This window comes from Alexandromys fortis, unplaced genomic scaffold, assembly GCF_014885135.2.
Source record: "Alexandromys fortis isolate MF-2015 unplaced genomic scaffold, M_Fortis_MF-2015_v1.1 scaffold_144, whole genome shotgun sequence".
NCBI lineage: Eukaryota > Metazoa > Chordata > Mammalia > Rodentia > Cricetidae > Alexandromys > Alexandromys fortis.
In genome coordinates, this window is record NW_026068021.1 from 864,878 (window position 1) to 891,998 (window position 27,121).

Below are 27,121 nucleotides of genomic sequence, written 5' to 3' on the forward strand. Positions count from 1 at the left end.
TATATGAGAATCTGTCTAAAAAAAAAAGCGGGGTGGGGGGGGGTAGAAATGAATAAAATAAAGAGTCTTAAAACTGCTACAACTGCCCAAGGGAGGAGGCTCCCACGGCAGGAGGCTGGCAGAGTCCCCCAGGGCCATCAACACTGCAGTGGCACCCACCCAACAGTCTCCAGGTGTGTGCTAAAATTCACATGGCACAGGATCCGCCTGTTTCCACTGATTTCATCACATACAGAGCTGTCATCAAGGTGGAAGCCCACACCCACGCTAGTCACTTCCCACTCCCACACCTCCTTTAGGCTAACACAGCTGGTCTATCCCCCGCTCTACAGATTTGTTTGCACTGGGCATTTCAGGTCATGACACCATGTACATGTGGCATTTTGCATCTGACTTCTTTCACTGAATTCTTTTTTTTAAGGCACACCTTCATCAATGCAAGCCTAAGAGTCCCATTCCTTTTATTCTCAACTTCCCCCTTTGTATGGACATACTTCAGCCTTTCCTTTATTCCTTCATCAGCTGATGGACAAGTGGGTTCTTGCTACTTTTTGCCGTGAACACTCATGGACACATTCTGGTCAACATGCGTGTTCAGTTTTCTTGGGTGCTGGGACAGCTAATATCAGTTGTCAACTTGACAGCATCTCGAATCACCCATGAGACACCGGGGCACATTTGTGAAGGATTGTCTTGATTAGATTAGCCTGTGTCCATGCCTGTGAGGATTGGCTAGATTGGCTATTTTGCATTTAAGAGTTTGCAGAATACCAACTGCTGCCCAATGTATAAAGCTCTGATTCCTCTCCACCCTCCCAAACATTCGCTATGCTGTGTTTTTTATTTCGACCTTCTTGGGGTAAGAAGTGACATCTCCTTATGACTTGGATTTGCATTTCCCTCCTGTTAATGATGCTGCACCCCTTCCCATGTGCCTAGTAGCCATTTGTCTCCATCTCTGGAGAACTATCTGTGCAGGCGTTTGCTCCATTCTTAATAGGATCATTTGCCTTTTCATTGTGAAGTAAGAGGTCTTCGATCTTTATATCAGAACCTCTTGTCAGACATAGCACTTGGGGGTATTTTCTTTCTGCTGAGGTTGTTTTGCATTTCCATATGATATTTCCTGTATTCCTATTTAAAGTCCTGGTGCTTTACTGTTGATGAAGCCTGATCGGTCTACTTTCTTGTTGTTGTTGTGCTTTGGGGTTCTGCAATCGGACTTGTATATTAATTTCTCTTCTAGAAGCATCTAGACCACGCCTGGCATGGGCACAGGCCATAGGGTCGTATGAGTCTTACACAACCTGGGCACAGCTGAATCTCTGTGGCAGGCGCTTTTGGGCCCCTGTAGAACAGCACTGTCTCCACAGGACTTTGATTCCTCACCCCCAGCATCCATGGATTCCAGGCTGACCCTCCTGTCCCTGTCCCAGGTGTCAATGGCAAGGTCCTCAAGAGATTAGTGAAGAGCTGAGGAGATGATTTCAGTCAATAAAGTGCTTGTCTTCCACCGAGGACCTGAGTTTGAGTCTCAGTACTCATGTTTTGTTTTTAAAACAGTGGACTGGAAAGATGGCTCAGCAGTTAAGGGCACTGGCTGCTCTTCCAGAGGGCTCAGGTTCAATTCCTAGCACCAACAAGCAGTTTCCAACTGCCTATAACTACAGTCCCAGGGGATCTGATGCCCTTTTCTGGACTTAGCAGGTATCAGGCACACAAGACACACAAGCAGACAAAACACCTATACACATAAGGGGGAAAATGCCAGCTGTGGTAACTTTTAATTGTAACCCCATTTCTTGGGATGCTGAGACAGAAAGAGCCTCAGTGTCCACTGGCTAGCCAGTCCAGCATAATCGGTGAGCTCTGTGTCAATGAGAGACCTTGTCTCCGAGGAGGCTGACCTCTGGCCTCCACCATGTGCATGCACGTGTGTACCTGCACCTATGCACACAGACATGCACACGTATGAACAAATTACCAGGGAGGCACCACAGCAGCTACTCCAGCACAGTTCTTGCTGCTATGGGCGATTTCCCTGTTTTTCTTTTGTGTCCGTGGATAAATTTAAAACTTCAAAAACTACTATTTATCTATAGCTTTCTCGTTTTCTATTGAAAGTTTTGTTTCTTCAAATAAATATTTTATTGGTCTGCCTATTGCTGGGTTTAAAACTGTCTCCAGGACCCTTCCTTATCACACACACTCAGCTGAGGAAAATGGAATAGTTTTAAAGTGTCCACGTGGTTACAGCCACGTGTGCCTGCATCTTTTCTTGCTGATCTAGTAAAAGCTACAGTTGGAGGAGAGCCCTGACTGCTCTCGGCGAGCCCCTCTTTAAATCCTGGTCACCACGGCGGTGGCTCTTCAGGGACACTCACTGGGGACTGCTGTGTTCCCATACACACACTCTGCAATCAGTGTTCCTTAGGACTGGGCCGTGGCTCTGCCCGAAGAGTGTTTGCTCTGGGCCTCATCTCTGTAACTGATAACTCATAAACTGAGCATGGCGGGTGTGTACCTGTAATTCTAATTGTGACTGATCCCATGGTGTACCAGAGCCTGGATCCTTGAATGAATAGCCACCAACAAACAGGAGCCCCATCTCAGATCCAAAAGAATGAGACATCAACTGCCACTGTGCTGAGCCTTTTAGGGGTTCACTTCTTACCTCAGCCAGCCCCTTGCACATCCTGTCTATATTCATTCATAAAGAGGAGGGCCGGATGCCTAGTGTATTAAAGACATTGCATAGGGAAATTTCTACTTCTTGCTTTTAGTTATTGGTAATGAACATTATTATTAACTTGAAAAAATCATAAAATAAGTCTAACACCTGTTAAAATCCAAAGACATGGCCATGAGTAGGCTAATATAGGCTACCAACTTGACAGTTCTAGGAGTTAAGAGCCTGGCTGGGCCCACCTGGGAATGATTGTCTCTAGTGGTTGGTCTCCAGCCATGACTATGAGGGACTGGGTTAACTTGATTGGGTTAAGATGGGAAGGACCACTCAGGAGGCAGCATCATTCCCTGGTTGGGGGCTTGGACAGTATGTAAAGCAGAAAGTACACTGGACACCAGCATTCATGACTGCTCTCTGCTTCCTGACTGTGGCTACAATGTGACCAGTCACTTCATGTTCTTGTTGCCATACAACAAACTGTGAAACAAATGTAACATCTTATTCCTTTAAGTTGCGGTTTTTCAGCGTGTTTTATCACAGCAGGAGGGAAAAAACAAAAATACTAAAACAGTGGGACAAAGCCTTCCTAGGCCTGGGATAGGGATGCGCCAACTGAGACACAGGTAAAGACATAGAGACTGTTATCCAGGGATGTGCAAACCTAGGGCCACCAAACTCATCTCTCCTAGGACAAGAGACGCCCTTGTCTCTGTAGCTGCATTACCTCCCTCTCACCTGACTCCCGTGTGCGACCCCGCACCAGCTCACTCCAGGGGCCTGCCCCAATGGCGTTGAAAGCCTGCATCCGCAGTTCGTACTCTGTCCACTCCTCCAGCTCCTCGATGGTCAGCTCCCTCTCCAGCCGGTCGTTGACAACTTGGGCCAGCACTGAGGATGGTTGGTCTGAACGCCAGTACTTCACCCTGTAGCCCACAGACTCGGGGTTCCCATTGTACTGGGAATCGGGCAGGGGCTGGCAATGAATGACAGGCTGGCATGAGTGGACACCTCTTAACTGTCACCTTTGAAGGTCTTCAAGAATAAACCCATCCTATGGGGCCAACTCCATGGAAAGCATTTTCTTAGGTGAATTTCCCTAGAACTCTCTAGAGTGTGTGCATGCACAGACATGTGGGTCGTATGCACATGTACATGCCCATATCACGTGCTTGTAGCAGCCAGAGGTTGAGGTCACGTGTTTTCTTCTACCGTTATTCACTGTATTTTTCTTTTTTTTTGACTCGGTAAGGCTAGCTGGCCAGCAAGCTCTAGGAAATCCTCCTGTCTCCACTCCTCAGTGCGAGGAGAACAGGTGGGCGCCCTAATGTCTGGCTGTTTATGTGGGTACTGGGGGGTCTGAATTCAGGTCCTCACGCTTGTGTAACAGGCACCTGACCTTATGAGCCACATTCCCCTGGCCTCATCCCTACAGCTTTCTGGTCTACCCTCCCCGAAACTTTTCTTCTGTTAATTCAACAAAATTCTTTCAGTGACTTTTGCCAGAAATAATTTCCCTTGACATAGTTTGGCTTAACTTTGAGGAAAATATGTTCTGATTAAACATTGGACTGGCTCTCTTATGAATATCGAGTATTGGTTCTCTGTTGAGCAAGCTTAAGGACTTAGAGATCCCACACATAGTATTCTCCATGCTCTTTCAGGAAAGAGCACCCCAAGTTCCGAGAAGAGAACAAGTGATGCTACCAATGAATAAGAAATCGGGGCCACTCTGTGATCGTACACTAATTGTGCAATGTAATACTTTGTAGTTTAACAACTGGATTGACTTTGATGAAGGAAACAGCCCGAGTGTGGTACGGCTAAACTGATTTTCCCAGACAGGTCAGGAAGGCGCAGCCAGTGGCTCCCACCCCACAGCCTCCAACTCACCACCCAGCGCAGACGCAGGCTGGTCTCACTGGCTGTTCGAACGGAGATGCTAGTTGGAGCCACGTCTGGTGGGGCCTGCAGGGTCTGGATGACCCGGGATGACTGGCTGAAGGGGCTGGGACCCACGATGTTCACTTGCCTCATTCGAAACCTAGAGGTAAAACCATGAACCAGAGTTATTTCCAAGCAAAAGGCAACAGAACGGAATACAACCTTCCTGGGTGCTCCTCACATACATGTCTTCCCGTATCACAGAGGCCAGCACTCACAGACACCTACCTGTGTTGGTGAAGAATGCAGATGCCATCTATGGCCCCTGTGATGTAGTGTCAATCTGACAGGATCTAGAATCATCTGAAAGGCAGGCCTCTGGGCATGCCTGCAGATTATCATGATTATATTACCCGAGGTGGGAAAACCTGCCCCCTGTGAGTGGCACTGACCCCTAACTGGGACTAGGACTGTGGAAGTGGACAAAGAGATCAGCAGGCATCCATCGATCTCTACTTCCTGCTGCTGGGTGTCACATGACTCGCTGCCTCACTCTCCTGCTGGATTAGCTCCCCACTACCTTGGCCTGCACCCTTGCTTGAATCAGAGTCGGAACAAACCCTTCCTTTCTTAAGCTGCTTTTCTTGGGGTATTTTATGACAGCAATAGGAAAAACAAGAAGCCCTTTTCCTTAATAGCCTCCAGAGAATGGTCTCATGTGTCTCAGTACTATTCAGTTCCCAAGTGAAGCAGATTTGATAGAGCTGAAGGGTAGAAATTTAAATGGTCAGTTGCCATTGGCTGACTCAAATTCAGTGTAACCTTAGGGGATTAAGGTCATTCAACAGAGCCCAATGTCAAAATGTTGCCACCAAACACAGTTTTGAAAGTCCGGTGTTTAGGATGGCCAAGGGCATTGCCATAGCCCATGCGTATCCTGACGCATAGCATAGTGGAAAGTGAACATGTGGCCTTCAGTCAATCAGAATTATCTCTACTTCCTTATAACATAAGGGCCATGAGTATGCTAAGAAAAGTGCTCTACCTCTGAGACACACCCTAGCTCTTCACCAGGGGATTCTAGGCAGGGATTCTACCACTGAGCCACACCCTAGCCCCTCACAGGGAGGGGTTCTAGGCAGGTGCTCTACCACTGAGCCACACCCCAGCCCCTCACTGGGGGATTCTAGGCAGGTGCTCTACTGTTCAGCCATACCCCAGCTCTATTTTAACTTTTGAGATAGAAACTTGATATATTGCCTGGCCTGACCTTAAACCCATTCTGTAGCTCATGAAGGCCTTGAAATTGAATCCTCCTGCCTTAGCCTCCTCAGTAGCTGCTATGACAGGCCTGTACCACCAAACCTGATTGTGTCTTCTTTCTCTATAATTATCCAAGCTGAATCCACATATAACAAAAACCGTAAGTAAGGACACATAATGCTTCTTTCAGAGGTCTCCTAAATTAATGTAAATTTAAGACAGGGGTATTGCTTTCCTCTCACAGTTTCCAATCTTTTGGATAACTACACAGCCACATGTAATTGCACAAGTCAAGTGTTGAATCCTCGCAGCTCATCAAAGCTACATGTTTTTCTCTTAAGGATTGAGTATATGCATCTTGACTCATCTGCTATAATCTTAGGATGAGTGTTCAAATGAATAGACTCAAAAACATCTCTCTCATTAGGCTCTTAAAAAAATTCTAACTTCGGTATTATACCAAATAAATGCTCTTCATGAAGACGTAATTTCACCTCTCACTCTTTGAATTACTCATCCTTACTCCCTCATTCCCCCGATTACAAGGAATGTATCCATCTCGGCAGAACAATGACATTATCAAACTCAACATCTGGTGATAACTGGAAATTTCATCTCTCGCGCTGATGTTCCGGGAACCGATAGCATCGCTAACAGCTCATGAACACCCTACCCTTTGTGAAGGCTGGGGATTTACTGCCAGGGTAAGTGGCAGGATCTGGAAGCAAAAGGTTAAATGCCATGTTAAGCGCTTGATTAGTGAGAAGAGCAACTCCAGGGTCATGGAAGGGAGAAGCAGAATGGGGCGCCTGGGACATCGGCTTTGTTAGGAGTCCGCAGCCTGCGGTTCCTGGTTATCTCCTGACTGCAATAGCGAGCCCTTTCTGCAGTGCGCTTGACTGAAACACCCCGGCAGCCTAACATCCGGCCATACACTTGGAACAATACTCAAACTGTGAATCTTGCTTAAGGCTTTTATGAATGCACTGTTATTGCTACTTATAGAATTCCCCGTACATGTGTTGTGTATGTGGTGTGTGTGCCTATATGTTCTGATGCATCAACATGGGTGCACATGTGGAATCCAGAGGTTGGTATAGGATGTCTTTGTCCATTATTTTCCACCTTATTTTCTGAGACAGGGTCTCTCACTGAACCTGGATCTAACCACTTTAGCTAGATGGGCTGGCTAGCTGGCTAGAAAGCCCCAGCGCAGGGATTATAGGCATGTACCTTAGTCCCAAGGCAGGTTTCATGGGCTCCTGGGAACGCAAGCAAACTCAGGTCCTCACACTTGTAAAGCAAGCACTCACCAGCTGAGCCATCTCCCCAGCCCTCTGCCTAGAGAATTCTATCTTCCATGACATCTGGTTTCTCATACCACTGACATGCCCAGCAGCAACCCCTTCCCGTGGTTCTCACCTGTAGTGTGTGTAAGGTGTGAGGTTTGGAATCTCCAGCATCTGGGCATCAGGTTCGTTCTCTTCCTCATAGAGGGTGATCCACTCTTCCTCATCCCCAATGGCGCCGACCTGTGGAGAAGAGGGATCCTGAGATGGACTGGGCTCACCATGGTGACCAGGGCTGCATGGTATTCTGTATGCAGCTCCCTGGGTATGATGGGCTGAACACAGCCACCAAGTATCACACGCCTGGGAGCTACTGGTTCCTGCACACACACCCCTCCTGTCATGGAGTGTTGGGCTTCTGTTATTCTCAGTGCACATTACATCCGGGAAGGTTCTAGTTTAAAACTCAGTCATGAACTTGGCCTCAAGAGGGTCCCCTGTGGCTCTGATTCTGGGTGGGTGATGGGAAAGGCCAACCCATTGCCTTGTCCTCTTCTCACCTGACAAGTAGGAGAGGCTCAGAGAGCGAGACTCAGCCAGGACCCCAGAGTGTGCAGCGATAAAGTCTCCTTCGCTAGGGTCCAGAGCCGGCCCCAGGGCACCACCTAACTTTTTACATCCCCTCTCCCCCCCGCCAAGCATGCATGCACCACAGAGACTCCACTGGCCCCAGCATAAGTAAGCCTTATGGAGAAGGCAGAGTTCCTGCTTGACAGCAGAGCATGCAGGCCTTGTTATGTCTGACAAAGTACCCAGGAGCTGGCAAGATGGCTCAGCCAGTAAATGCCTACTGCATAAGCATGGGACTTGAGATTTGATCCCCAGAAGCAGGCATGAGGGCTGTCACGGCGGCTCAGAGTTTAAGAGTGTGTCCTGCTCTCACAGAGGACCTGAGGCAACCACATCAGCTCATGACCACCTGCAGCTCCAGTCCCAGGGGATCTGATGCCCTCTTCTGGCCTCTAATGGAACTACACTCACCTATCCACATAGACACATATAAATACACACAATATATTTTTAAGACAGGCATGGTGGAAATTACACTTGTAATTATGGAGCTTGGGAGATGGAGACAGACAGACTCTTGGAGCTCCCCAACCAGTTAGCCAAGCTGAATCAATGAGCTTCATGGCTGCCCCCTCAAAACAAAACAAAACAAAACAGAAAAACAACCCTCCCCCCAAACAAAATGGACAGTACCCTGAAAAATTATACCCGAGGTCGACTCTGGTTTCTACACACACACACACACACACACACACACACACACACACACGTATATAAACACATGCACACACGTATATACATGTATGTAAACACATGCACACATACACAAACATAGGGACATGCACGCTCAGGTGTTTTCTAACAGGTGAACACAAGTGCATGCACACTCATGTACACACAAACGAATACACGCAAACACAGGTACATACTCAGATGTATACACATATAGGTGAACACATGTACATGCACACTTATGTGTACACACCCCCTCCACACACACACACATACACACACACACACAGAAGCACCTCAGGGCAGAGCTGGTCTGAGGAACACTACTCTTTATAGACACTTGTCCCTTCCAAGTTGGTCTGTGAGGCCCCACTTGGCTGTCCCCGCATCCTCCTCTCCTGAGAACCACACATCCATGGCTTGCTCCATTAGCAATTGTACAGTCGTACTGCCTGTGACCTCTAACCTGACCCTAGTTGCCTGCCCTGCCTAGGCAAGCCTGACCATAGCTTCTCTACCCTCTTGATGTCACCCTGGCTGTCCCAGACAGAATCCAGAGGGGGCACTGCTATCTGCTCCAGCTGTGGCGCCTGTAAGAACTCCATTGACTTCTGAAGCTCCTGTGTGACCCTGGGGATCATACTATACAAACAGAGGGTGCTCCCAGAGCCAGTTCAGCCAGGATCAGTCCTACTCTGGCATTTAATACCGTGTAAGTGACATAAATAACAGGGCAGGTCTTGTGCTCAGTAAGTTCACAGAGGAAACCAAGTTGGCAGGGGGCCAAGCCTTGGAGGCTGTGAGGGGCTGAGAATTCATGGTGACCTTGGTGAGCTGCAGAAATGACACAAGGGACAGAGGACAAGGAGGGTCCGGCAAGCAAGAGTGAGCAGCCTACTTCCTGGAGACAATTGGAAGCAGCCTGAGATGTGGGTAGTCCAAACTAAAGTAGGAAAACCGCGGCAGAAAGAGCTGGAGTCATAGGAGCCCCACCCTTCTATTCTAGTCTCCACCCAGTGAAGCTGGATGGGGCCTAGGCATGTGCTGTACACTAATGCAAACACCTGGATACACCTGCATGCGTGAACACCCTGCACAAACCTGTATGCACCTGCACATACAGGTAAGTACCCCCACACACCTGTATTCATCTGAATTGGGCAATATGCTTTTGTGCACACATGTGTATCTGTACATACCTGTGTGTGCTTATATATGTATGTATGTATCTATGCACATGTACACAGTAGCATCTATATACCTGTATTAATCTGTACACATGCAAATACCTTCACACAGCTTTATGCACTTGCACACACCTGAATTCACCTGAACATGACTGTAAACACGTGTGCAGCCATGTATGTACTCACATATACCTGTGTGTATTTTTATATGTATGTATGCATGTATATATTCACACATGTAAACAGTGGCAAACACTTATATATATCTTTATGCACCTGTACACATAGGTAAGTACCTGTACACACCTGTATTCACCTGAATATTACTGTATGCATATGTGCATACATGTATGTACCCCCACACAACTGTGTGTATTTATATATGTATGTATCCACACACGTGGCATACACTTATGTATACCTGTATGCATCTGCCCACATGTATGCACCTGCATACAATTGTGTGAATCTTCACAGTACACACCAGTTCACAGTGCTCTGTGCACCACAGCCAAAGGGTAAAATTGAGGCACATATCCCCAGATGAAAAAGAAGCATTATTTTGCCATGAAGAGGCATGGGGTACTAGCATGGGCACTTGCTTTTATGTGGACAGACTTCGGAAACATTGTGCTGGGTAGAGGCCTGTCCCCAAGCCCTCATAACATAAGGATCTCCTTTAGGAAATGACTGAGGTGGGGCTGGGTGGGAGGAATGCAGGGGTGGAGCAGGAGGCAAGCAGGGGTGGGGTGCAAGGAAGCCTGAGGGAAGCTCCTGGAGATAAATTTCACATGCTAAGACTCAATGGGAGAAGGAGAAAAACATTCTGAATCTTCTGCCTTGGGAACGGGCCTCTTTAAAACAGCAAACTTTGTGTTCTGTGTATCTCATTTCAATTTGTAAAAGAAGTATTGAAATTTAAGGTGGGGTGCAGTCCAAAAACACCTGGTAGAGAAAGAGCTGGAGGTCAGCGTGGCTAATGAGCAGCTGGGATTCTGCGAAAAAGCAAGGCAGCTGAACTAGGCCAATGGAGGGGAAGATGTGGCCACCTGCGAGGCTGGGACAGGAAAGCACCTGCAAGGCCGGGACAGGAAAGCGCTCCCAGCCACCATGAATCTCAGTAGCTCTGGAAGCCTAGCCCCTATTCCTACTACCTGCACTCTGCAGAGAGGGTCACTGCTGTGCCTTACCACCCGGATCCTCTGTGGCCGAGTGAGGGGCTGCAGATGTATAAAGGTTAATTGATCTCCAAGTCCCAGCAACGTGACTGAATGCTCTTTCTCTGCCTGGCTCTGTCCTCCAGCCCCATCTTTGCAAACCCTCCTTGGATAGAGGCTGGTCGTAGGCACGCTCTGGGTCCTCCTCTGCCTTGGTCGTAGGCACACTCTGATCCTCCTCTGCCTTGCTGCCAAGTCTGTCCTCCTTTTTGGCTCAGGCACATCCACCTAGGGCTAGGTGCTTCCCTGACTCTGTGGGCAGCTCCAGCACTGGCCTCACATGATAGGATGGCTTCTGGACATAAATGCTGCTCCAGGGGCTGCATGGATCAGGGTAGTGGCTCTGGGCTCAGGGCCATCCATCACGTGACCAAGAGGATTGGAAGAGAAGCTCAACCTTTGAGTGGCTACTCAGAAGAGAGGATGAGGTGTGGTTGGCTGGTGGACAGGCAGGAAGACTGACTGGGAGACAGGACGCTCAACTCAGCTGTTTTCATTGAGTGTAAAGAGCCTGCTCCTCCATCAACAAAGATCAAGCTTCATGCTACAGGGGCTGAAGCCAGCAGGACAGGACCATGGGTCCCTACTTCTCCCCTTAAGTCAGACAGTGTTGTGGAAGACCGATCTTCCCTTTTACAGCCCCTGCCCCATGCTACCACTGTCTTATAGCTGGTGTCTACAATGCCAGCTATGGAGGTATGTCTGGTTCATTTCTGGTCTTCCATTCTGCTGAGTTCAATATAGGATATCAAGGCTCCAAGCAAGCCAGTTGGGATAACGGAATATGACTGAGGTGTGACCCAAACATCCCTGACCCATCCTGCCAGGTCCCCTTTCTGCAGGTTTCTGACTTGGAGATGGGACAGGTGACTGACAGGCCCAGGTGGCTCTGCCCCCATAGTCCCCAAATCACTGTATGAAGGCAGCACACAGCCTTAAGCACATGAGTCCATGCAAAGCTCTCTACTCTGATTCAGATATGTCTGCTCCTTATGTTTTCTCTAGGCAACTGCGAGCCCTTCCAGAAGCTTCCTTGAACTGCCTCTTCTTTCCTGCTCCTTCTCTGGAAGCCTCCATGAGCAGCCTCCCATGATTCATTGCTTCTGGAAGCCTCTATAGATGGCTGCCCCTGCCCCTGTTTCCCTCTTCTGAAGACAGCATCCATGGACAGCTCTCCAACTCTGACCAAGCAGAGGGCATGTGATGTCCCCATCCACCTCCCAGCTACCTGACAGGGCCAGCTCATGGTTCTCAAAGGTCAATCATACAGATATAGTATGTGTCGAAACTCATTTGCTTACCAAAGAGGGGAGGGACCCGGCAGGATGATAAAATAGGTTTGGAGGAAAATATGGCTCAAAATCTGTAGCATCAGTAGAAGAAAGAATGTCCAGGCTGGAGAGATGGCTCAGTTAGTAAAGTACACACCACATAAATATGAGGACCTCGGTTTGATCCTTGGGGATCTAGGTAAAAGAGTCAGAGATGAGGAATGGCATGTGCCTGTAATCCCAGAGCTAAGGAGGGGGGGACACAAGGATCCTTGCTGTCCAGTCAGCTTAGTCTAATCAGTGAGTGCCATATTCAGGAGAGACCCTGTCTCAAAAGATAAGGTGGAGACTTGACCTCTGGCCTGTTCATACAAACACCCCCAAATATGAACATACAAATATACAATGACAGAAGATAAAGATATTAGAAACCCAACCCTACCCTGGAGCTTAGCAACTTCACAAATTAGTGTCTGATGTGATGGCATCTAGCCAATTAACACCCAAGAAATCAGATTTCTATAAAGCTTGACTGTTGCGGGAGGTCTTTCCGCCCCTCCAACCAATAGCTGCTGTAATACCAGCCCATTGGGGCGTGGTCTCACTCCCTTTAAAAAAGCGGCTATTTCCTCTGCTCGCTCTCTTCTCTTCCTGCTCCGCTGGAGACTAGACTCCCTTCCTGGTTGCGCAGATGGCTGTTGTCTGGGATTGTGATCTGTAAGTTTTTTCCCCTTTAAATAAATAACACCTTATTAATCATAACTCCAAACTGGTGTTGCCTTGTTCGTGACTTACACCTTCATCTGGCGCCCAACGTGGGGCTCGAACCCATGACCCTGAGATTAAGAGTCTCATGCTCTACCGACTGAGGAAATGATGTGGGAATGGTTTCTTATTAATAAAGAAACTGCCTTGGCCCATTTTATTGGATAGAAAATTAGGTAGGCGGAGTATACAGAAGAGAATTCTGGGAGAAAGAAGGTTAGAGGAGGAGTCGCCATGATTCTCCCGCTCCAGACAGACACAGGTTAAGATCCTCCCTGGTAAGCCAGCTCGCGGGCTACACAGAATATTAGAAATGGGTTAGAACAATATGTAAGAGCTAGCCAATAAGAAGCTGGAACTAGCCGGGCCAGGAAGTGTTTGAAAGAATACAGTTTCCGTGTAATTATTTCGGGGCATAACCTAGCCATGAGGGCGGCCGGGTGCCGGGGACGCAGCCCTGCCGCTGTTCCTAATTCAACACTTGACAGTCAGCAAACAGCCTATCAAACAAGGCTCCACTCGCTACTCTGTAAAACTGAGCCAACAGGACAAGTATGGCCCCTTTCTTGTTTTTGTTGATAAAGTTTTATTGGAGCAATGGTTTGTATGTTGCTCATCTCTGTGATTCCATGGCAGAGATATATAGATCATCTCTCCAGGAGCCAGCCCTTTAGTGGAAAAGCATCCACCCTGCTTGACCATGCTTCCCAGAGGAACAAGGCAAACGACACTGTTATTATTGCTACTTATATGTAAGTATGGGGTCTCACTTTCCACTGTACCCCATTGCTTTCTCTGGGGTCCTGTGTAAAATTTGGTATTCATCCATGTTTGTTTAACATGCTAATAATCGTGCGAATGGTTTTTAAAAAACCAGCACAAATGTGGGCTAGCTGGTATGGAACACCATTTGGGTAAGACACATTTTTACCCAATCCACCAGAACTCGGCAAGAATCTTACATCCCTACTACAGAAGGTTTACATATTTTTCTGAAGAGACCAGGATTCTTTAATCTTTGCCTGGCTCCTCTGGCTCAGCAAACTTCCAGACCATCACACTAGAGTGTTCTAGAAGAAGTAAGTGACTGGCTACTAACAGAACACAAGACCCAGAGTGAGTCAGGGCTCTAAAGATAAAACAAATTGACACTCCCCTGGGGAAGCTGGGATTTAAAGGCTTTCTTGCCTTTCTCTGAAAGCCAACAAACAGCGCTTTACAAGGCTTATTATAGAAGCTGAAATGGCCACATTTCAAAGGCCACTAGGCAGGGCAGGTCCTTTATTGCATTAAGGAGTGCACAGTCCCTCCAAGGAGGTGACAAGCTCCTCCAGCAGGGCCATGGCTTACCTGCCACCGTGTCTAGTCTGCCCTGGGCACCGGCGGCCCAGAAGCAGGACCCATTTGGGCATGTGCTTTCATTTAACGACTAGAAGTCTCAGAGGCCGCCACTCCTGCCAAGCCGAGTTTTCACACAAGCTGGGTTGTGAGCAGGAGAAACGTCTCTCGAGTCTGCTGGGCTTCTAGAAAGTTTGGGGGGAACCGATGGGCCTGTGCAGGACTTTAAATACCCCCGCTAGGGGAATTCGGGGTCTACTTGGCACCCCACATCCCCAGGACTTCAGTGGTTACTCCAAGGACAGTCATTAACTTCATCCCAGAGGCCCCACACAGATGGAGAGGAGGGCATGAGGAGGAAAAACTGACAAGGAGGCAGCTGTCCTTCCCTTCAGAGCCCAGCAGAGGGGAGACATTCCAGAACTCAGTGGAAACCTGCCAGCCCCACGCACCCTGCCTGGCTGAAACTCCTGTTGTCAGCAGGAAAACTTGCAACTTCGCAGATACTCAGACCCTGTGACTGGTGCGGAATGGTGTCCCGTGCCTGAGCCAAGCGCAGCTCCCCCAAATGAGGGGTGCTGGAGGGCACGGAGGCAGAGGGACAGATGGGGCTGGCACTTCTGGCAAAAGCGCAGCACAACCAGGAAGGAACTAGATGCTTGGGGAGGCCCAAAGGCCACTTCCCAGAGCAGATCCGGAACTCTTGCAAGCTAATGAGTTGTTAAGGGGATTCTCCTTAGCCCTTGATTGATCTCCGCTGGCTGGCAAGGAGGCTGCCTGCTTTGAGAAGGGCAGGGTTTGGGCAGCCCTTCCCAACTAGTTCGTGGCTGCTTCTTTCTGCAGTGTAGTGTAGTTCCCTCTTGTTTCCTGTTTTACAATTAAATCCCCCCTCTTTCTTTTCTCTCTCTTCCCCCTCTCTCACACAAACACACTCATTCTGTGTTTGTGTTCATGACTGCATACAAATGCCCACATACACATATGTACTTGTACGTGTGTGTGAATGATGAGGCCAGAGGTCAACCTTGGGTGCCCCTCCTCAGGCAGCTGCCCCACCTTGCTTGTTTTCCTTCCTTCCTTCCTTCCTTCCTTCCTTCCTTCCTTCCTTCCTTCCTTCCTTCCTTTTTTCCTTCCTTCCTTCCTTTTTTCCTTCCTTCCTTCCTTCCTTTTTTCCTTCCTTCCTTTCTGTAGATTTACTTATTTTCTATGTTTCAGAGTTTTCCATGTATGAGCACTGTTTGTGTGCCTGGTTCCTGTGGAGGTGACAGGGGACGCATTGGATCCTATGGAATTGTAGCTATAGATGATTGGGAGCTGCTATGCGGGTGCTGGGAACAGAAACTGGGTTCTCTGAAGGAGCAACAAGTGCTCTTAACTGCTGAGCTATCTTCCTACATGATCCCACCTTGTTTTTAGAGACAGGATCTCTACCACTGAGCCACATCCTAACCCTTTTAATAAGGGCATTAACTTCATTCAAAGGGGCTCCACCCTCGTGTCCTAATTCTGCTGCAACAGTCCCACTCCTAATAGGACTCTTTGAGGGAAGGCATCAATATATGCATTTGTAATAAACACACATCAGGTCCATAGCGTCGCATGTCACCTACATGTGAGGTAATCTAGCCACCATTATTCGCAGTGTCCCTGATGAAATGGTCTCCCGCTCCTCCTTTTTCTCCCCTTAGGGGTGCAACTCTCCCTAAGAATTCCCCTCTCCAGGAGGAGACGTTTCCCAATCTTCCCTACATAGACCACTTCCTGGGTTTTGGAGTCAGGGGCCTCTGGTGCTGAGCCCCAGCAGTAGAGACAAAGGGAAAGACTTGAATGCCCCTGTATCTCTGCCATCTTGGCCCTATGACTGGCTTGTGTTTATTTGCACAGAGGTGGGCCCTGCATAGCTACCAGAGATGCTTTTCCCACCAGGTCTGCCTCTCTAAAGACTAATAGCAACAAGGAGGCCTCCCAAGACACAGGGGGTTTATGGTACTGCCTCTAAATCCAGAGAATGTTGACAAAGACCTCTGCTTCACCACAGGGAAGAAAAAACCCATGGGAGGGGCTTGAACTCAACATCCAAACATATCAGCGTGGAAGTCTGCAGGCTGCCCTGAGATGCCAAGATGCTCAGCCTTTTTCATAAAGCAAGGGATGATAAAGTCACCCCAAAACATAATCAGAAGGCCCTCTGAGGACAAAGTGAGTGATGACCAGAAAGCTAGCCCCCCAATAAGCCGGGTCCACTTGACCTACAGGACAGCCCAGCTGTGCTGCACAGATTGCTGTGGTGAAGGATGTTATTCTCTACTGTGGTCTTAGGGTGGTGGGAGCTGCCACCACTACTGTTGGGCAGCCTCGTATCTTGTGAGGAATGCATCATAATTCGGTTGTCTGGAAAATGGTCATGACTTCAAACCTGTTGTGTGGTTGTTCCTGGATGCTCATGGCTTTATAGCCATTGCGAACTCTAGACTACCGGCAGAGACAGCCACAGATGCTACCATCGCTGCCTCTACATTGCTTCCCTGGTCTCACCCGCCATCTCCTCTGGAAACCACAGTGATGGCTCTGGCCCATTTGCCCCTCTCCTCCAACTCCTGATAAAGAGATGTTGGAAAAATAAAGTTCCCTTTCGGTGCCGCTTAGCTCAAGATCTGCTGGTCCCCCAGTTCTAGGATAAGAAGCTGGGCATGTTAGAGCATGCCTGTCATTCCACTGGGGTGGTTGAGGCAGGAGAATGACTAAGTTTGAGGCCATCCAGAACTACATCATGGGTTTAAGCCTTGCTGTGCAAGCACGAGACCCGTGTTTGGATCCACAGCACTCTCGTCAACAGACTAGTGTGGCCATATGTGCCCCTCTCACCTAAGTGATGGGGACCAGAGACAGGAGGATCGCTGAGGCTTTCTGGCTGCCAACCCTGACAAAAAATGATGAGCTCCGAGTTCAGCAAGAGAGCGTGTGTCAAGGGAATAAAGCAGAGAAGGGAAGGGGGCCCCGATTTCTTCCTGTGTGTATTCATGGGCACTTGATGACACACACAGAACATGAACTCTCTCTCTCTCTCTCTCTCTCTCTCTCTCTCTCTCTCTCTCTCTCTCATACACACACCACACACACACACACACACACACACACACACACAGAGAGAGAGAGAGAGAGAGAGAGAGAGAGAGAGAGAGAGAGATCTTGACTCAAAAATAAAACATTAGAAAACATACCATCACCACCAACCAGATGCCTGGCACTTCCCTCCTTCTGAGCCTCTCCTCTCACACCCCTGCCCACCTGGGATGTCCTCTTCCTGCTCTAATATGGGCAGGCCTCCCTCAGTTCCTAACCATAACCTCACCTCCTCCAGGAGCCTTCTCTGATAGAACTAGTCAACCTCTCACTTGCCTTCTCAGCAACATCTCCCCATGTGCACCCTGTTCAGGCCTGATGAGAATGGTCGTCTTCTCTACAAAACCTCCGAGTTCCTGCAGGGAGTGTGTGCATGGTGGCTGGGCACCTGGGACCAGAAATAGCCCAGCCATCCTGGTCCTCTGCTTTGCATCATGAGCAACAGATTTGATAAACCATCAAATCTTCCAAACAGTTGGTGCTCACTAAATGCTTTCTGGGTGCAAAGCAGCAAGGAATGAATGACGGAAATGAATGAAAGATCCAACGAGCAGCAAAATGAAGCACCTAGACAGATCTAAAGCAAAAGAATCAGTGTGACAGGATCAGGGCATAGGAAGGTCCTCAAAGTGGCAGGGGATGCTGACCCTGGTGATGGTGAAATGTGCAGTGTGTATGTGAGTGAGTATATGTGCTGTGCATGCATATATGTGGTATATATGGTGTATGGGCAGTCTATATGTGGTATGTTTAAGTGTGGTATGTGTAGTATATGTGTGTATATTCTATGAGTGGTGTGTGTGGTGTTTGTGTGAGTAGAATGTGTATGTGGTGTGTGTATGTTTGTATGTTTAGGGATGTGTATGTGTAGTATGCACATACTTGTATTTATTTGTGGATGTGCATATGTACGTGTGCACATAGATGAGAAGGCCAAAGACTCCTCTACCATTCTCCACCTTAATTTATGAGCCAGCATCTCTGCCTGAACCTGGACTGGGCCAACAAGCCCTTGGGATCTCTAGCCTCTGCCTCTTCAGCAATGGGACCAGTGGAGTGTGCTACCCAGTGGGCTTTATTGTGGGTGCAGGGATCCTCAAGCTTGTGCAGCAGGCACTGTACCGACTAAGCAGTTTCCAAGAGTCCCCATAATAGGAACAGAAATGATCTGATGATAGATTAACAAGCAGAAAGGCCGGGTTCATACTCTGTACGACTTCCAGATTTGCTCTGCTGGCCAAGGTTCACGACAAGAAGTCATTGCAAGGGTGTCATTACAGACAATCACACAAACAATAAAGATTTGGAAATATCTGTGTGTTTCATCATCACCTGTCACCATAGACCCCAACTGCAGAGGGGGAGACAACATGTTAGAGCCAAAGAGGAAACCGCCTCTGCAGATGTACGCCCATCACTGGGCTAGTGCTGAAGGGCCCATTAGAGCCACTGATGGCTTTCCTCCATGCACGCACCAGACAACTGGAAAATAATGTCACTCTTCCTATTAGGAGAGAGGAATCCAGTGTTGGGGGGGGGGTTGCTACAACTGCAATGCTGACAGAGGCTTCTCTAAGGGCCCACAGTAGCCTAGACATTGTCCACAGTGGAGAAGAGGTAGTCTGGGTGGGGTCAGATATGCTAATGCAGAGCCTGAAGAGGAGCTGAGAGGGAGTGGCCCGTGGAGTCTGTCACATTCAAGGTGACAGGTAGCCAAAGAGATCTAAGAGCTGCCTTAAAGGAGAAGCTCTACTTTGTCAGAGAGGCTGCTCTGTCCCCAGGTGGCATTTGTGATGTGATCCATCAGCTGGCTCAGCAGGGGCCCCTGGCACTTGCCTTGTGCATATGTCTCAGTGTGAGGTAATGGCCAACACCTGGATGGCAAGGGTCCTGATCTCACCCAGCTAACACCTCCAAGAAGACAAGGACAGTAACCACATGACAGAAACACAGAAGGGATGGTGAGGTGGATTGTAGGTAAAGTCCCTACTGTGTAAGTGAGTTCAAATCCCCAGCACTTGCATAAAAGTTGGCCATGTTAGCATGTACCTGTAATCTCTGTGCTACAATGAGGAGATGGGATAGCGAGAAAAGCAAATTCCAGACATTTCTAGACCTGCTACACCAACGAACCAATGATGAACAAGAGACTCTGTCTCAAACAAGATGGAAGGCCAAGACCAAAGCCTGAGGCTGTCCTCTGACCGTCACATACATGCCATGCCTCCACACACACCCTCCACAAAGACCATAAAGATAAGAAGTACAGGACATTAACGTGCACGTGGAGCTATGAGAACCGCTGGGCCTTGAAGCGCCCTTGCTGCCCAGAGCACTGTCTTTAAACTTGCATCAACTCTGAAAGAGTAAAACATCCCCCAAACAGATAGACTGGGCAGGAGAGATGGTTCTGTTAATAGAGTGTGTGCTGGGAACTCATGAGGACCTGATTCTGGGTCTGCAGAACCCATGTCCAAAGCTAGATTCACAGCACATGCCAGCAACTCCAGAGGTGGGGAGGCAGATCCCTGGAGGGTGCTGGCCAGACAGTCTAGCCAGCTGGTGAGCTCCAGGTTCAGCAAAAGACCATCTCAAAAAAGACCTCTCAAGTCTACTTCTGCTCCTGTATGTTCACACACACACACACACACACACACACACACACAGAGAGAGAGAGAGAGAGAGAGAGAGAGAGAGAGAGAGAGAGAGAGAGAGAGCAAGTAAGCAAGCAAACTAAAATGCCTGTTAGTTCAGAAGGGGTTAGGCATCATAACCCCAACCCATAGAGAAATTAATGGACAAGGAGAATGTTCTGAATACACCTGACCTATAGAGCATCACAGCTTAGCTTGGCTTAGCTTGGCCCTCATTAACCATGCTCAGAACACCTACACTGGCCTACACTTGGCCAATGCCATTTAATGCAGTCTATTTTTATAGTAAAGTATTTTATAGTAAAGTATTGACTAGCATATATATATAATATATATTATCTATCTATCTATCTATCTATCTATCTATCTATCTACTCACTTGATCATGATGGAACACAGAACTACCATATAGAAAAGGCTGGCCACATGGTGCACTACAGAGAACACTTTTGTTGCAGAGTGGAGCTGAGATATTATGAGTTGAACTATAGAAGGCTGGCACTGTCCACACATACACAGGGAATCATCATTAGTTGGGGACTGTCTGTATATACATGAGAACCATGGCAACCTCTGCTCATGGTGACCCTTGCCAAGAGGGCTTGGCATCTGTTTCTTTCATGAGTCTCTATACCCTCTGATGGATGCTGGGAAGGTTTTTGTCTTGTCTCTGGTGTCTGAGTCCTGGGCCTAGACAGTGCTTAGCTAGTGTGGCTAGAAGCAGGAGAGGATCCACAGAGTCTAGCATAGGGTACAAGAGAGATGCCCAGGTTAGAACTCTCAGCCACAAACTGGCCTTCAGTCTCCTGGCTGTGTAGGCAGAAGGCAGAAGGGAATGCCCTGCCTAGGAACAGAAACTTCTAATAGAGGCACACATGCTCAGCTGTTGACCAGGCTTGCCCTGGAAATCACCCTAGTGTATATGTATCGCGAGAGGCTTCAGATAAAATGGCTTGTTAGGTAAATGGAAAACCCTACACACCCAGTGATGCGTCCTTTAACCAAAGCAGCATGCAGAAACACAAAGTGCCACCTGTGGCCTTCCATCCATCAGCCTCCATCCAATCTAGTTCCTGGAACCTGCCGAGCACACCTGGAAGACACATAGCATTTCCTCGTGCCCTGGTGTCCCCCAGGCATGAGTCACTTCAATGGGAATGGCTAATGACACTCTGGGCAGCCTGTAAGTGTCACCTCTGAGGCCACTGGGGCCACACGATATCTCCATCTCCGCTGTTCCTTAGTTACCAGGAGACCAGCATGGAACAGATTCGTGTTTTATTTTATTAGCCCATAACACTCTCTAAAACAGCTCCTTTTAAAGAAAATGGCTACTATTATGCACAAATAAGCACTTAGTGGGTTTCCCCACCCCATCAGGGCTTTCCATTTTCAGAACGGAAACAGTTTTGCCTGTACCCAAAGTGTTACCAAGAGCGTCTTCATTACTGACAATCCTGCCCCAAGCAGCCTTCGCAGGAGTCGGGCAGCCATTCTGGCTATTAGAGCGCAGCGAATGGCCGTGTGCAGCAGGGGCTGAGAGAGGGCAAGGAAGCAAGGGGTGGGGAGAGGGTGGCCAAGGACAACAGGTACCGCTGCCAACTGCAGGGAAAACATGGGGAGAGCGGTTTTGCTCCATCTGCAGCCAGAGGTTACTAATTAAGCAACGCATTACAGAACCAGAAATACCCACCAGAGCTGCTGCTTTTTACTTTTTAAAACCCATATATGAGCATCAACACTACAAGGGCTGTATAAGGGGCTTTCCCAACAGCAAGCATCTTTCATCCCATAAGTCACGGAGGATAACTGAAGTCAAAAACCTCAGTGTGTGGGGCTGGGGAGATGGTTACGAGTAAGGGGATTCCTGGAACATGAGAAGACCTGAGTCTAATCCCCAGAACACACATAAAAGGAGCAGGGCACAGTGGTGCATGGTGTGGTCCCAGCACTGGGGAAATGGAGGTCCTAAGGAGGATCCATCCCTAAGTGGATGCCTAAGGCTCCCTGGCCAGCCAGCCAGCCAATCCTAATTAGGAAGCTCCAGACTGAGGGAGAGACCCGATCTCAAAAAATGAGGAGGAACGTGGTAGAGAAAGATACCAGATGTTGTCTCTGGCCTCTAGTCTTTTGCACATATGTACACACTCACCTGTGCATTTGTGAACACGTTCGCAAGCAAGCACACATACAAACCAAAAAATAATGGCAACAAAAGCATTGGTTCGCGGTTTTAGAAAATAGTCGGGATATAAGTGAAATTTAATTCAAAGATGCACTGGGAAGTGGGAGGCATGGAAGTGGAGTGGAGGCTGCACTGCACACGCTGGCCTGGGAGAATGTGCCGGTCTTCAGTCCTGGCTGCTGCTTGGGGGAGTCCAGGGAGCCTGGACATTCAGCTCCAGGTCATTCCCTTCTGAGCCATCCACAGCCCTAGATAGTTTGGCCTGCTCCTCCCTCCATGCTCCTCTAGCAGCCTAGGCAGTCTTGGGTGTGTGTGTGTGTGTTAATGCATGTATGTGTTAATACATATATGTGTGTGTTAGTTCATGTGTGTGAAATGGGTGTGTATGCCTTGCATGTGTGTGTACAGGAAAATATGCACATGTGTGCATGTATAAGTGAAGGCAAGTGGTAAACCTGGTTGTTGTTACTTGGGAACTGTCCACCTCGTTGTTTTTGAGATAGGGTCTCACTGGCCCGGAACTCACCAAGTAGGCTAGGCTCATAGCCAACAAACCCCGGGGCTCTAAATGTCTCCAGCACTGAGATTACAAACTTGTACCTCATATCTAGCTTTAAATAAAAAAAACAAGCATGGGTCCAGGGAGATGAAACTCAGGTTCTCATGCTCGTAAGGCAAGCGCTTTACAGACCAGGCTGTCTTCCCCAGGCCCTGGCAAACCTTTCTACACACACCCCTGCTTTCACACGGTGAACTCCTTCTCTCTAGGTTGGCCATCTTGACTTGGTTTTCAGCCATTTACTAAATGATCACAAGGTCATCTCAGGAACTGGTGTGCTTGGAAGGGTGAGCATGAAAAGCCATCTTCAGACAAACACATCCCACTGCCAGCAAGACCTACTCCTACCCCTTGGTGAGCTTGCTCCAGCTCTAGGTAATAAATGAATGGCTTCTCTTCCAAAAGGCAGAACTGCTTTGTGTGGAGGCCAGTGATGGGCAAGGGGATGCTCTGTGCACTGTAGGCTCAGCAGGTGCCACTGTGATCAACCCACACTCCCAGCACATGCCTGCCAGCTCACGGCCCATCCAGAGAAAGAGAACGACAGCAAGCCTGTCTCATTCTCAGCTCCAGGTGCTGTCCTCATCCTCCACCTTCCCAGCTTTCTGTGGTTGCTCACAGTGTGACCCTGGGCCAGTGATTTAACTCTGGGTCTTCGTTGGAAAGATGGACAGGTTGGGCAGGGCGCTGGATTGGCGCTTCAGACCTTCGCTGCGCTGCTGTAATGTCTCTTCTTGTCTTCTGCAGGGGCTGAGGCATCCCACAGGCTGGGTCTTCTCTGAGAGCCACACCTGTCCCTCATGTTATCATTCAGCAAAAATGAAGATGTTCTAAAGAGGGGTGCTGGGAAATGGCTTAGTGGGTAACATGCCTGCTGGGCGAACATGGGGATCCACAGAAACCCATGTGAAAGAAGCCGGGTGTGGCAGTGTGCCCCTGTGACCTCAGTGCTGGGGAGGTGGAAACAGGCAGATCCCCAGCAATCGCTAGCTAGTCAGTCTAGCTGAAAAGGCAAGCTCCGGGTTCAGTGAGAGACCCTGCCTCTGAAAACACTGAAATGACTGAGGAAGACTTCCAACGTTAACCTCCGGCCTCTGCGTGTGTCCACATGGGACATGTACAAATGCACACACCACATGTGAGCACGCACACACACAGAGACATGTGAGCACGCACACACACAGAGACATGTGAGCATGCACACACACAGAGACAGAGAAAGAGAGATTCTAAAGAGATACCTGTGCCCCTCCCTTTGTCTATCTGACTATTAAAACAACAGTTTCTGTTGTGGAATAATCTTTTTGTATACTGTGCAGATGTGTAACTCTGATTGGTTTAATAAAAAGCTGAATGGCTAATAGCTAGGCAGAATTTCTAGTCACAGAGGATGCTGGGAAGAAGAAGTTGGAGACACCAGGAGACACAGAGCAAGCAGGATGGGCAGTACAAGATGAGGTAATAAAGCCATGAGGCAGAACGTAGATGAATAGAAGTGGGTTCATTTAAGTTATCAGTAATAAGAGTCAGTTAGAAACAAGCCTAAGCTATTGGCTGAGCTTTCATAATTAATAATAAGTTTCTGTGACTGAATACAGGCTTCCAAGGAATTGAAATTTCCTCAGGAGTCCTTTGCTGGGAGAAGTAAAAGGTGGAAACCTGGGCCAGCCTGACAGGGAGCTTGTCTCCCAGAAAGAGGTTTTATACATTCTGACAACGATTCAGATCTCCTTGCAGGAGAGGCTGGGTCCCTGACCATGTTGACTGGGACTGCCTAGCTATGTGGATCTCTTGCCCTCATTTATAATCCAAACCCCATGTCAGAACCTCCACAGATGAACCTGGGGGCGGGGACTGGATCTCTTTGTTCCTAATATGGCCCCATTGAATCTCCCCCACCCCTGTCTTTCTCTCCACCCTTTCTTGTTTCTTTAGTTGAGAGAGGGTGCAAGCCTAACTTGTTAGGGCTGCCCAGGCCCAGACTGTGGCCCTCACAACTCCACTAACACTCAGGCATCCTGGGCAGGGCTGTAGCCCCCTCCATTGCCTTCAGAGGAGCTGAACTCACCTCCCACTCTTTCCTGGGAAGCTTTCCAGAAGCTGCTGCTGCAAGTTTGCTCTGGAAGCTCCCAGGAAGCGTGGCCTTGTGATAATAAGTCATGGCAGTGAAAACAAAGACTTCTAGAGGGCTGGAGAGATGGCTCAGTGGTTAAGAGCATTGCCTGCTCTTCCAAAGGTCCTGAGTTCAATTCCCAGCAACCACATGGTGGCTCACAACCATCTGTAATGAGGTCTGGTGCCCTCTTCTGGCCTGCAGACATACAGACAGAATATTGTATACATAATGAATAAAAAAAAAAAAAGACTTCTAGAACATTCCACTCCCAATCTCCTTTGGAGAGGCTGTGAGAGGAGCCCCAGTTTTCTGCACTATAGTGAGACCCCCCCCACGTCCCTCCCTCCCCGGCACTCTGCTGGTGGAGCCCATCCAGACGCTTAAAGAAAATGCTGTTGCTTTTGTGTGACACAAAGATCCAGCTGGGGAAAGATGCCTCAGTCATGTGCACATCCTGCCCTCTGGCAGTCGCTCAGGGTCTCAAACACCAAGGATGAGACTTGCAGCAGCCTCCTTCTAACTTCTCTTGACCTCAGTGGACCAGAAAGATCCTAAAGGTGCTTTTAGAAACCTGTACCCTGGGAATCGGAACTAAACTGGCTGAGAACACAAACACAGAGAGCTCAGGGACCCAGCCTGAGGGGGAAAGAACTGCTGGCCATTCTGAGGCTTCAACTTTCAGACTGAAGTATTGTGGATGGACCGTGACTAACGGATATTTCAGTTCCTGCACTACAACAGGCTGAAGGACCCTACAAACCAGATGCCACGGAGGAGGAACGGCAGTCAGCCTGTTACAGCCACTCAACTCGGGAAACCAGAAGTGTGGCCGCTCTGGGGGAGGGTCTCTCTTAGCAATCAAGGGCTTGAACAAGGTCCAGGGAGGTGAACCCCAGGGCCTTTGCACTGCTGAGATGAGCAAAAGGGTCCAGTCTGCCCCTTTACATTCTGCAAGCAAAACTGAGGTGAAAGAAGAAAAGGGCCTCTGGGTGCTGGAAAAGGGAAAAATATGGAGTCTGCTCCTCTTCCTCCCCAGGCCTGTACTTGTGTGTGTGGGGGGAGAGAGAACAAAAAGAAGATAAGCATCTCCCCATGAGTGCCCCACTTTTGGGGTCTAGAGCAAAGGTTTTCAACCCCCTTTCTTTGATAGGAAGACCCTTTCATAGAGGTCACCAAAGACCATTGGAAAACACTGATATTTACATTACGATTCCGAACAGTAGAAAAATTAGAGTTATGAAGTATCAATGAAAACAATTTTATAGTTGGGGACACCCCAACATGAGGAATTGTATACAAGGGTCACAGCATTAGGAAGGTTGAGAACCACTGGGTTAGGAAAAGATAATATCAAATGGTGATTTGAAGCAGAGATGTGAAAATGCTACCACTAAATCACCGAGGTGGGGAAACCTAACCAATATGGAAAAGCAAGCAAGCAAGCAAGCAAGCAAGCAAGCAAGCAAGCAAACAAAACCCAAATCCCTAAGACATAGAAAGGCACACGGGAATGAACTGTAGCTGGGTGGTAGTGAAACTGGCATCTCCACGCTGGAGAGGCTGAGGCAGGAAGATCATGAGTTCAAGGCTAGTCTGGGCTCTCAGAGAGAGAACCTTTTAAAGCAATGACATGACCAAAACCTAAAACAAACACAAAACAAAGAGAGTCAACTGGGGACATGGCTCAGTAGGTAAGGCTCTTGTTTGATCCCCAGAACACTCTTAAGAAGCCAGATGTGATGGTGCATGCTTGTACTCCCAGCACGGGGAAGGCAGAGACAGGAGAATGCCTGGGAGTTGAGGGCCAACCTGCCCAGATTAATCCAGGCCAGTGAGAGATCCTGTCTCCAAACAAATAACCAAACCAAAATGGACAGTGTCCTGAAAAATGGTACCCAGATTTGACCTCAGGCTGCCATACAAATGTGCATAATCACACACACACACACACACACACACACACACACACACACACACTCATGTAATAAACTGTAACATCAAGGACAGACTATGTCACTATTGCTATCTATTTTAAAAGGCAGAGATGAAGAAGCAATAGAGCTATATAAGATGTAAATATCTGTCACTGAGATTGAAAACTTACGAACAGACAAAAGGGCCGATGAGATAGGGGTCAACAGGGAATTAATTTACTGGAAACTACTTCTGAGGACATTATTTAGAGAGGAACACAGAGAGATAAGACAAGAGAAATAGGAAGTGGATGCTGAGAGACCAGGAAGATAAAGAGAGAAGCAATTTCTTACATCCACCAGGAGTCC

General features: G+C 48.4%; 1 protein-coding gene across 1 annotated transcript in view; it reads right to left on the bottom strand.

Moving 5' to 3' along the window:
• Window positions 1–27,121, bottom strand: part of Sdk1 (sidekick cell adhesion molecule 1) — a 961,631-nt gene that overhangs the window by 116,836 nt on the left and 817,674 nt on the right. Inside the window, exons 23-25 of the mRNA XM_050163182.1 lie at window positions 7,256–7,365; window positions 4,580–4,730; window positions 3,425–3,662 (exon numbers count right to left, since the gene is read on the bottom strand). Coding sequence (XP_050019139.1) covers window positions 3,425–3,662; window positions 4,580–4,730; window positions 7,256–7,365 — 499 coding nt within the window. The remainder of the gene's footprint in view (window positions 1–3,424; window positions 3,663–4,579; window positions 4,731–7,255; window positions 7,366–27,121) is intronic.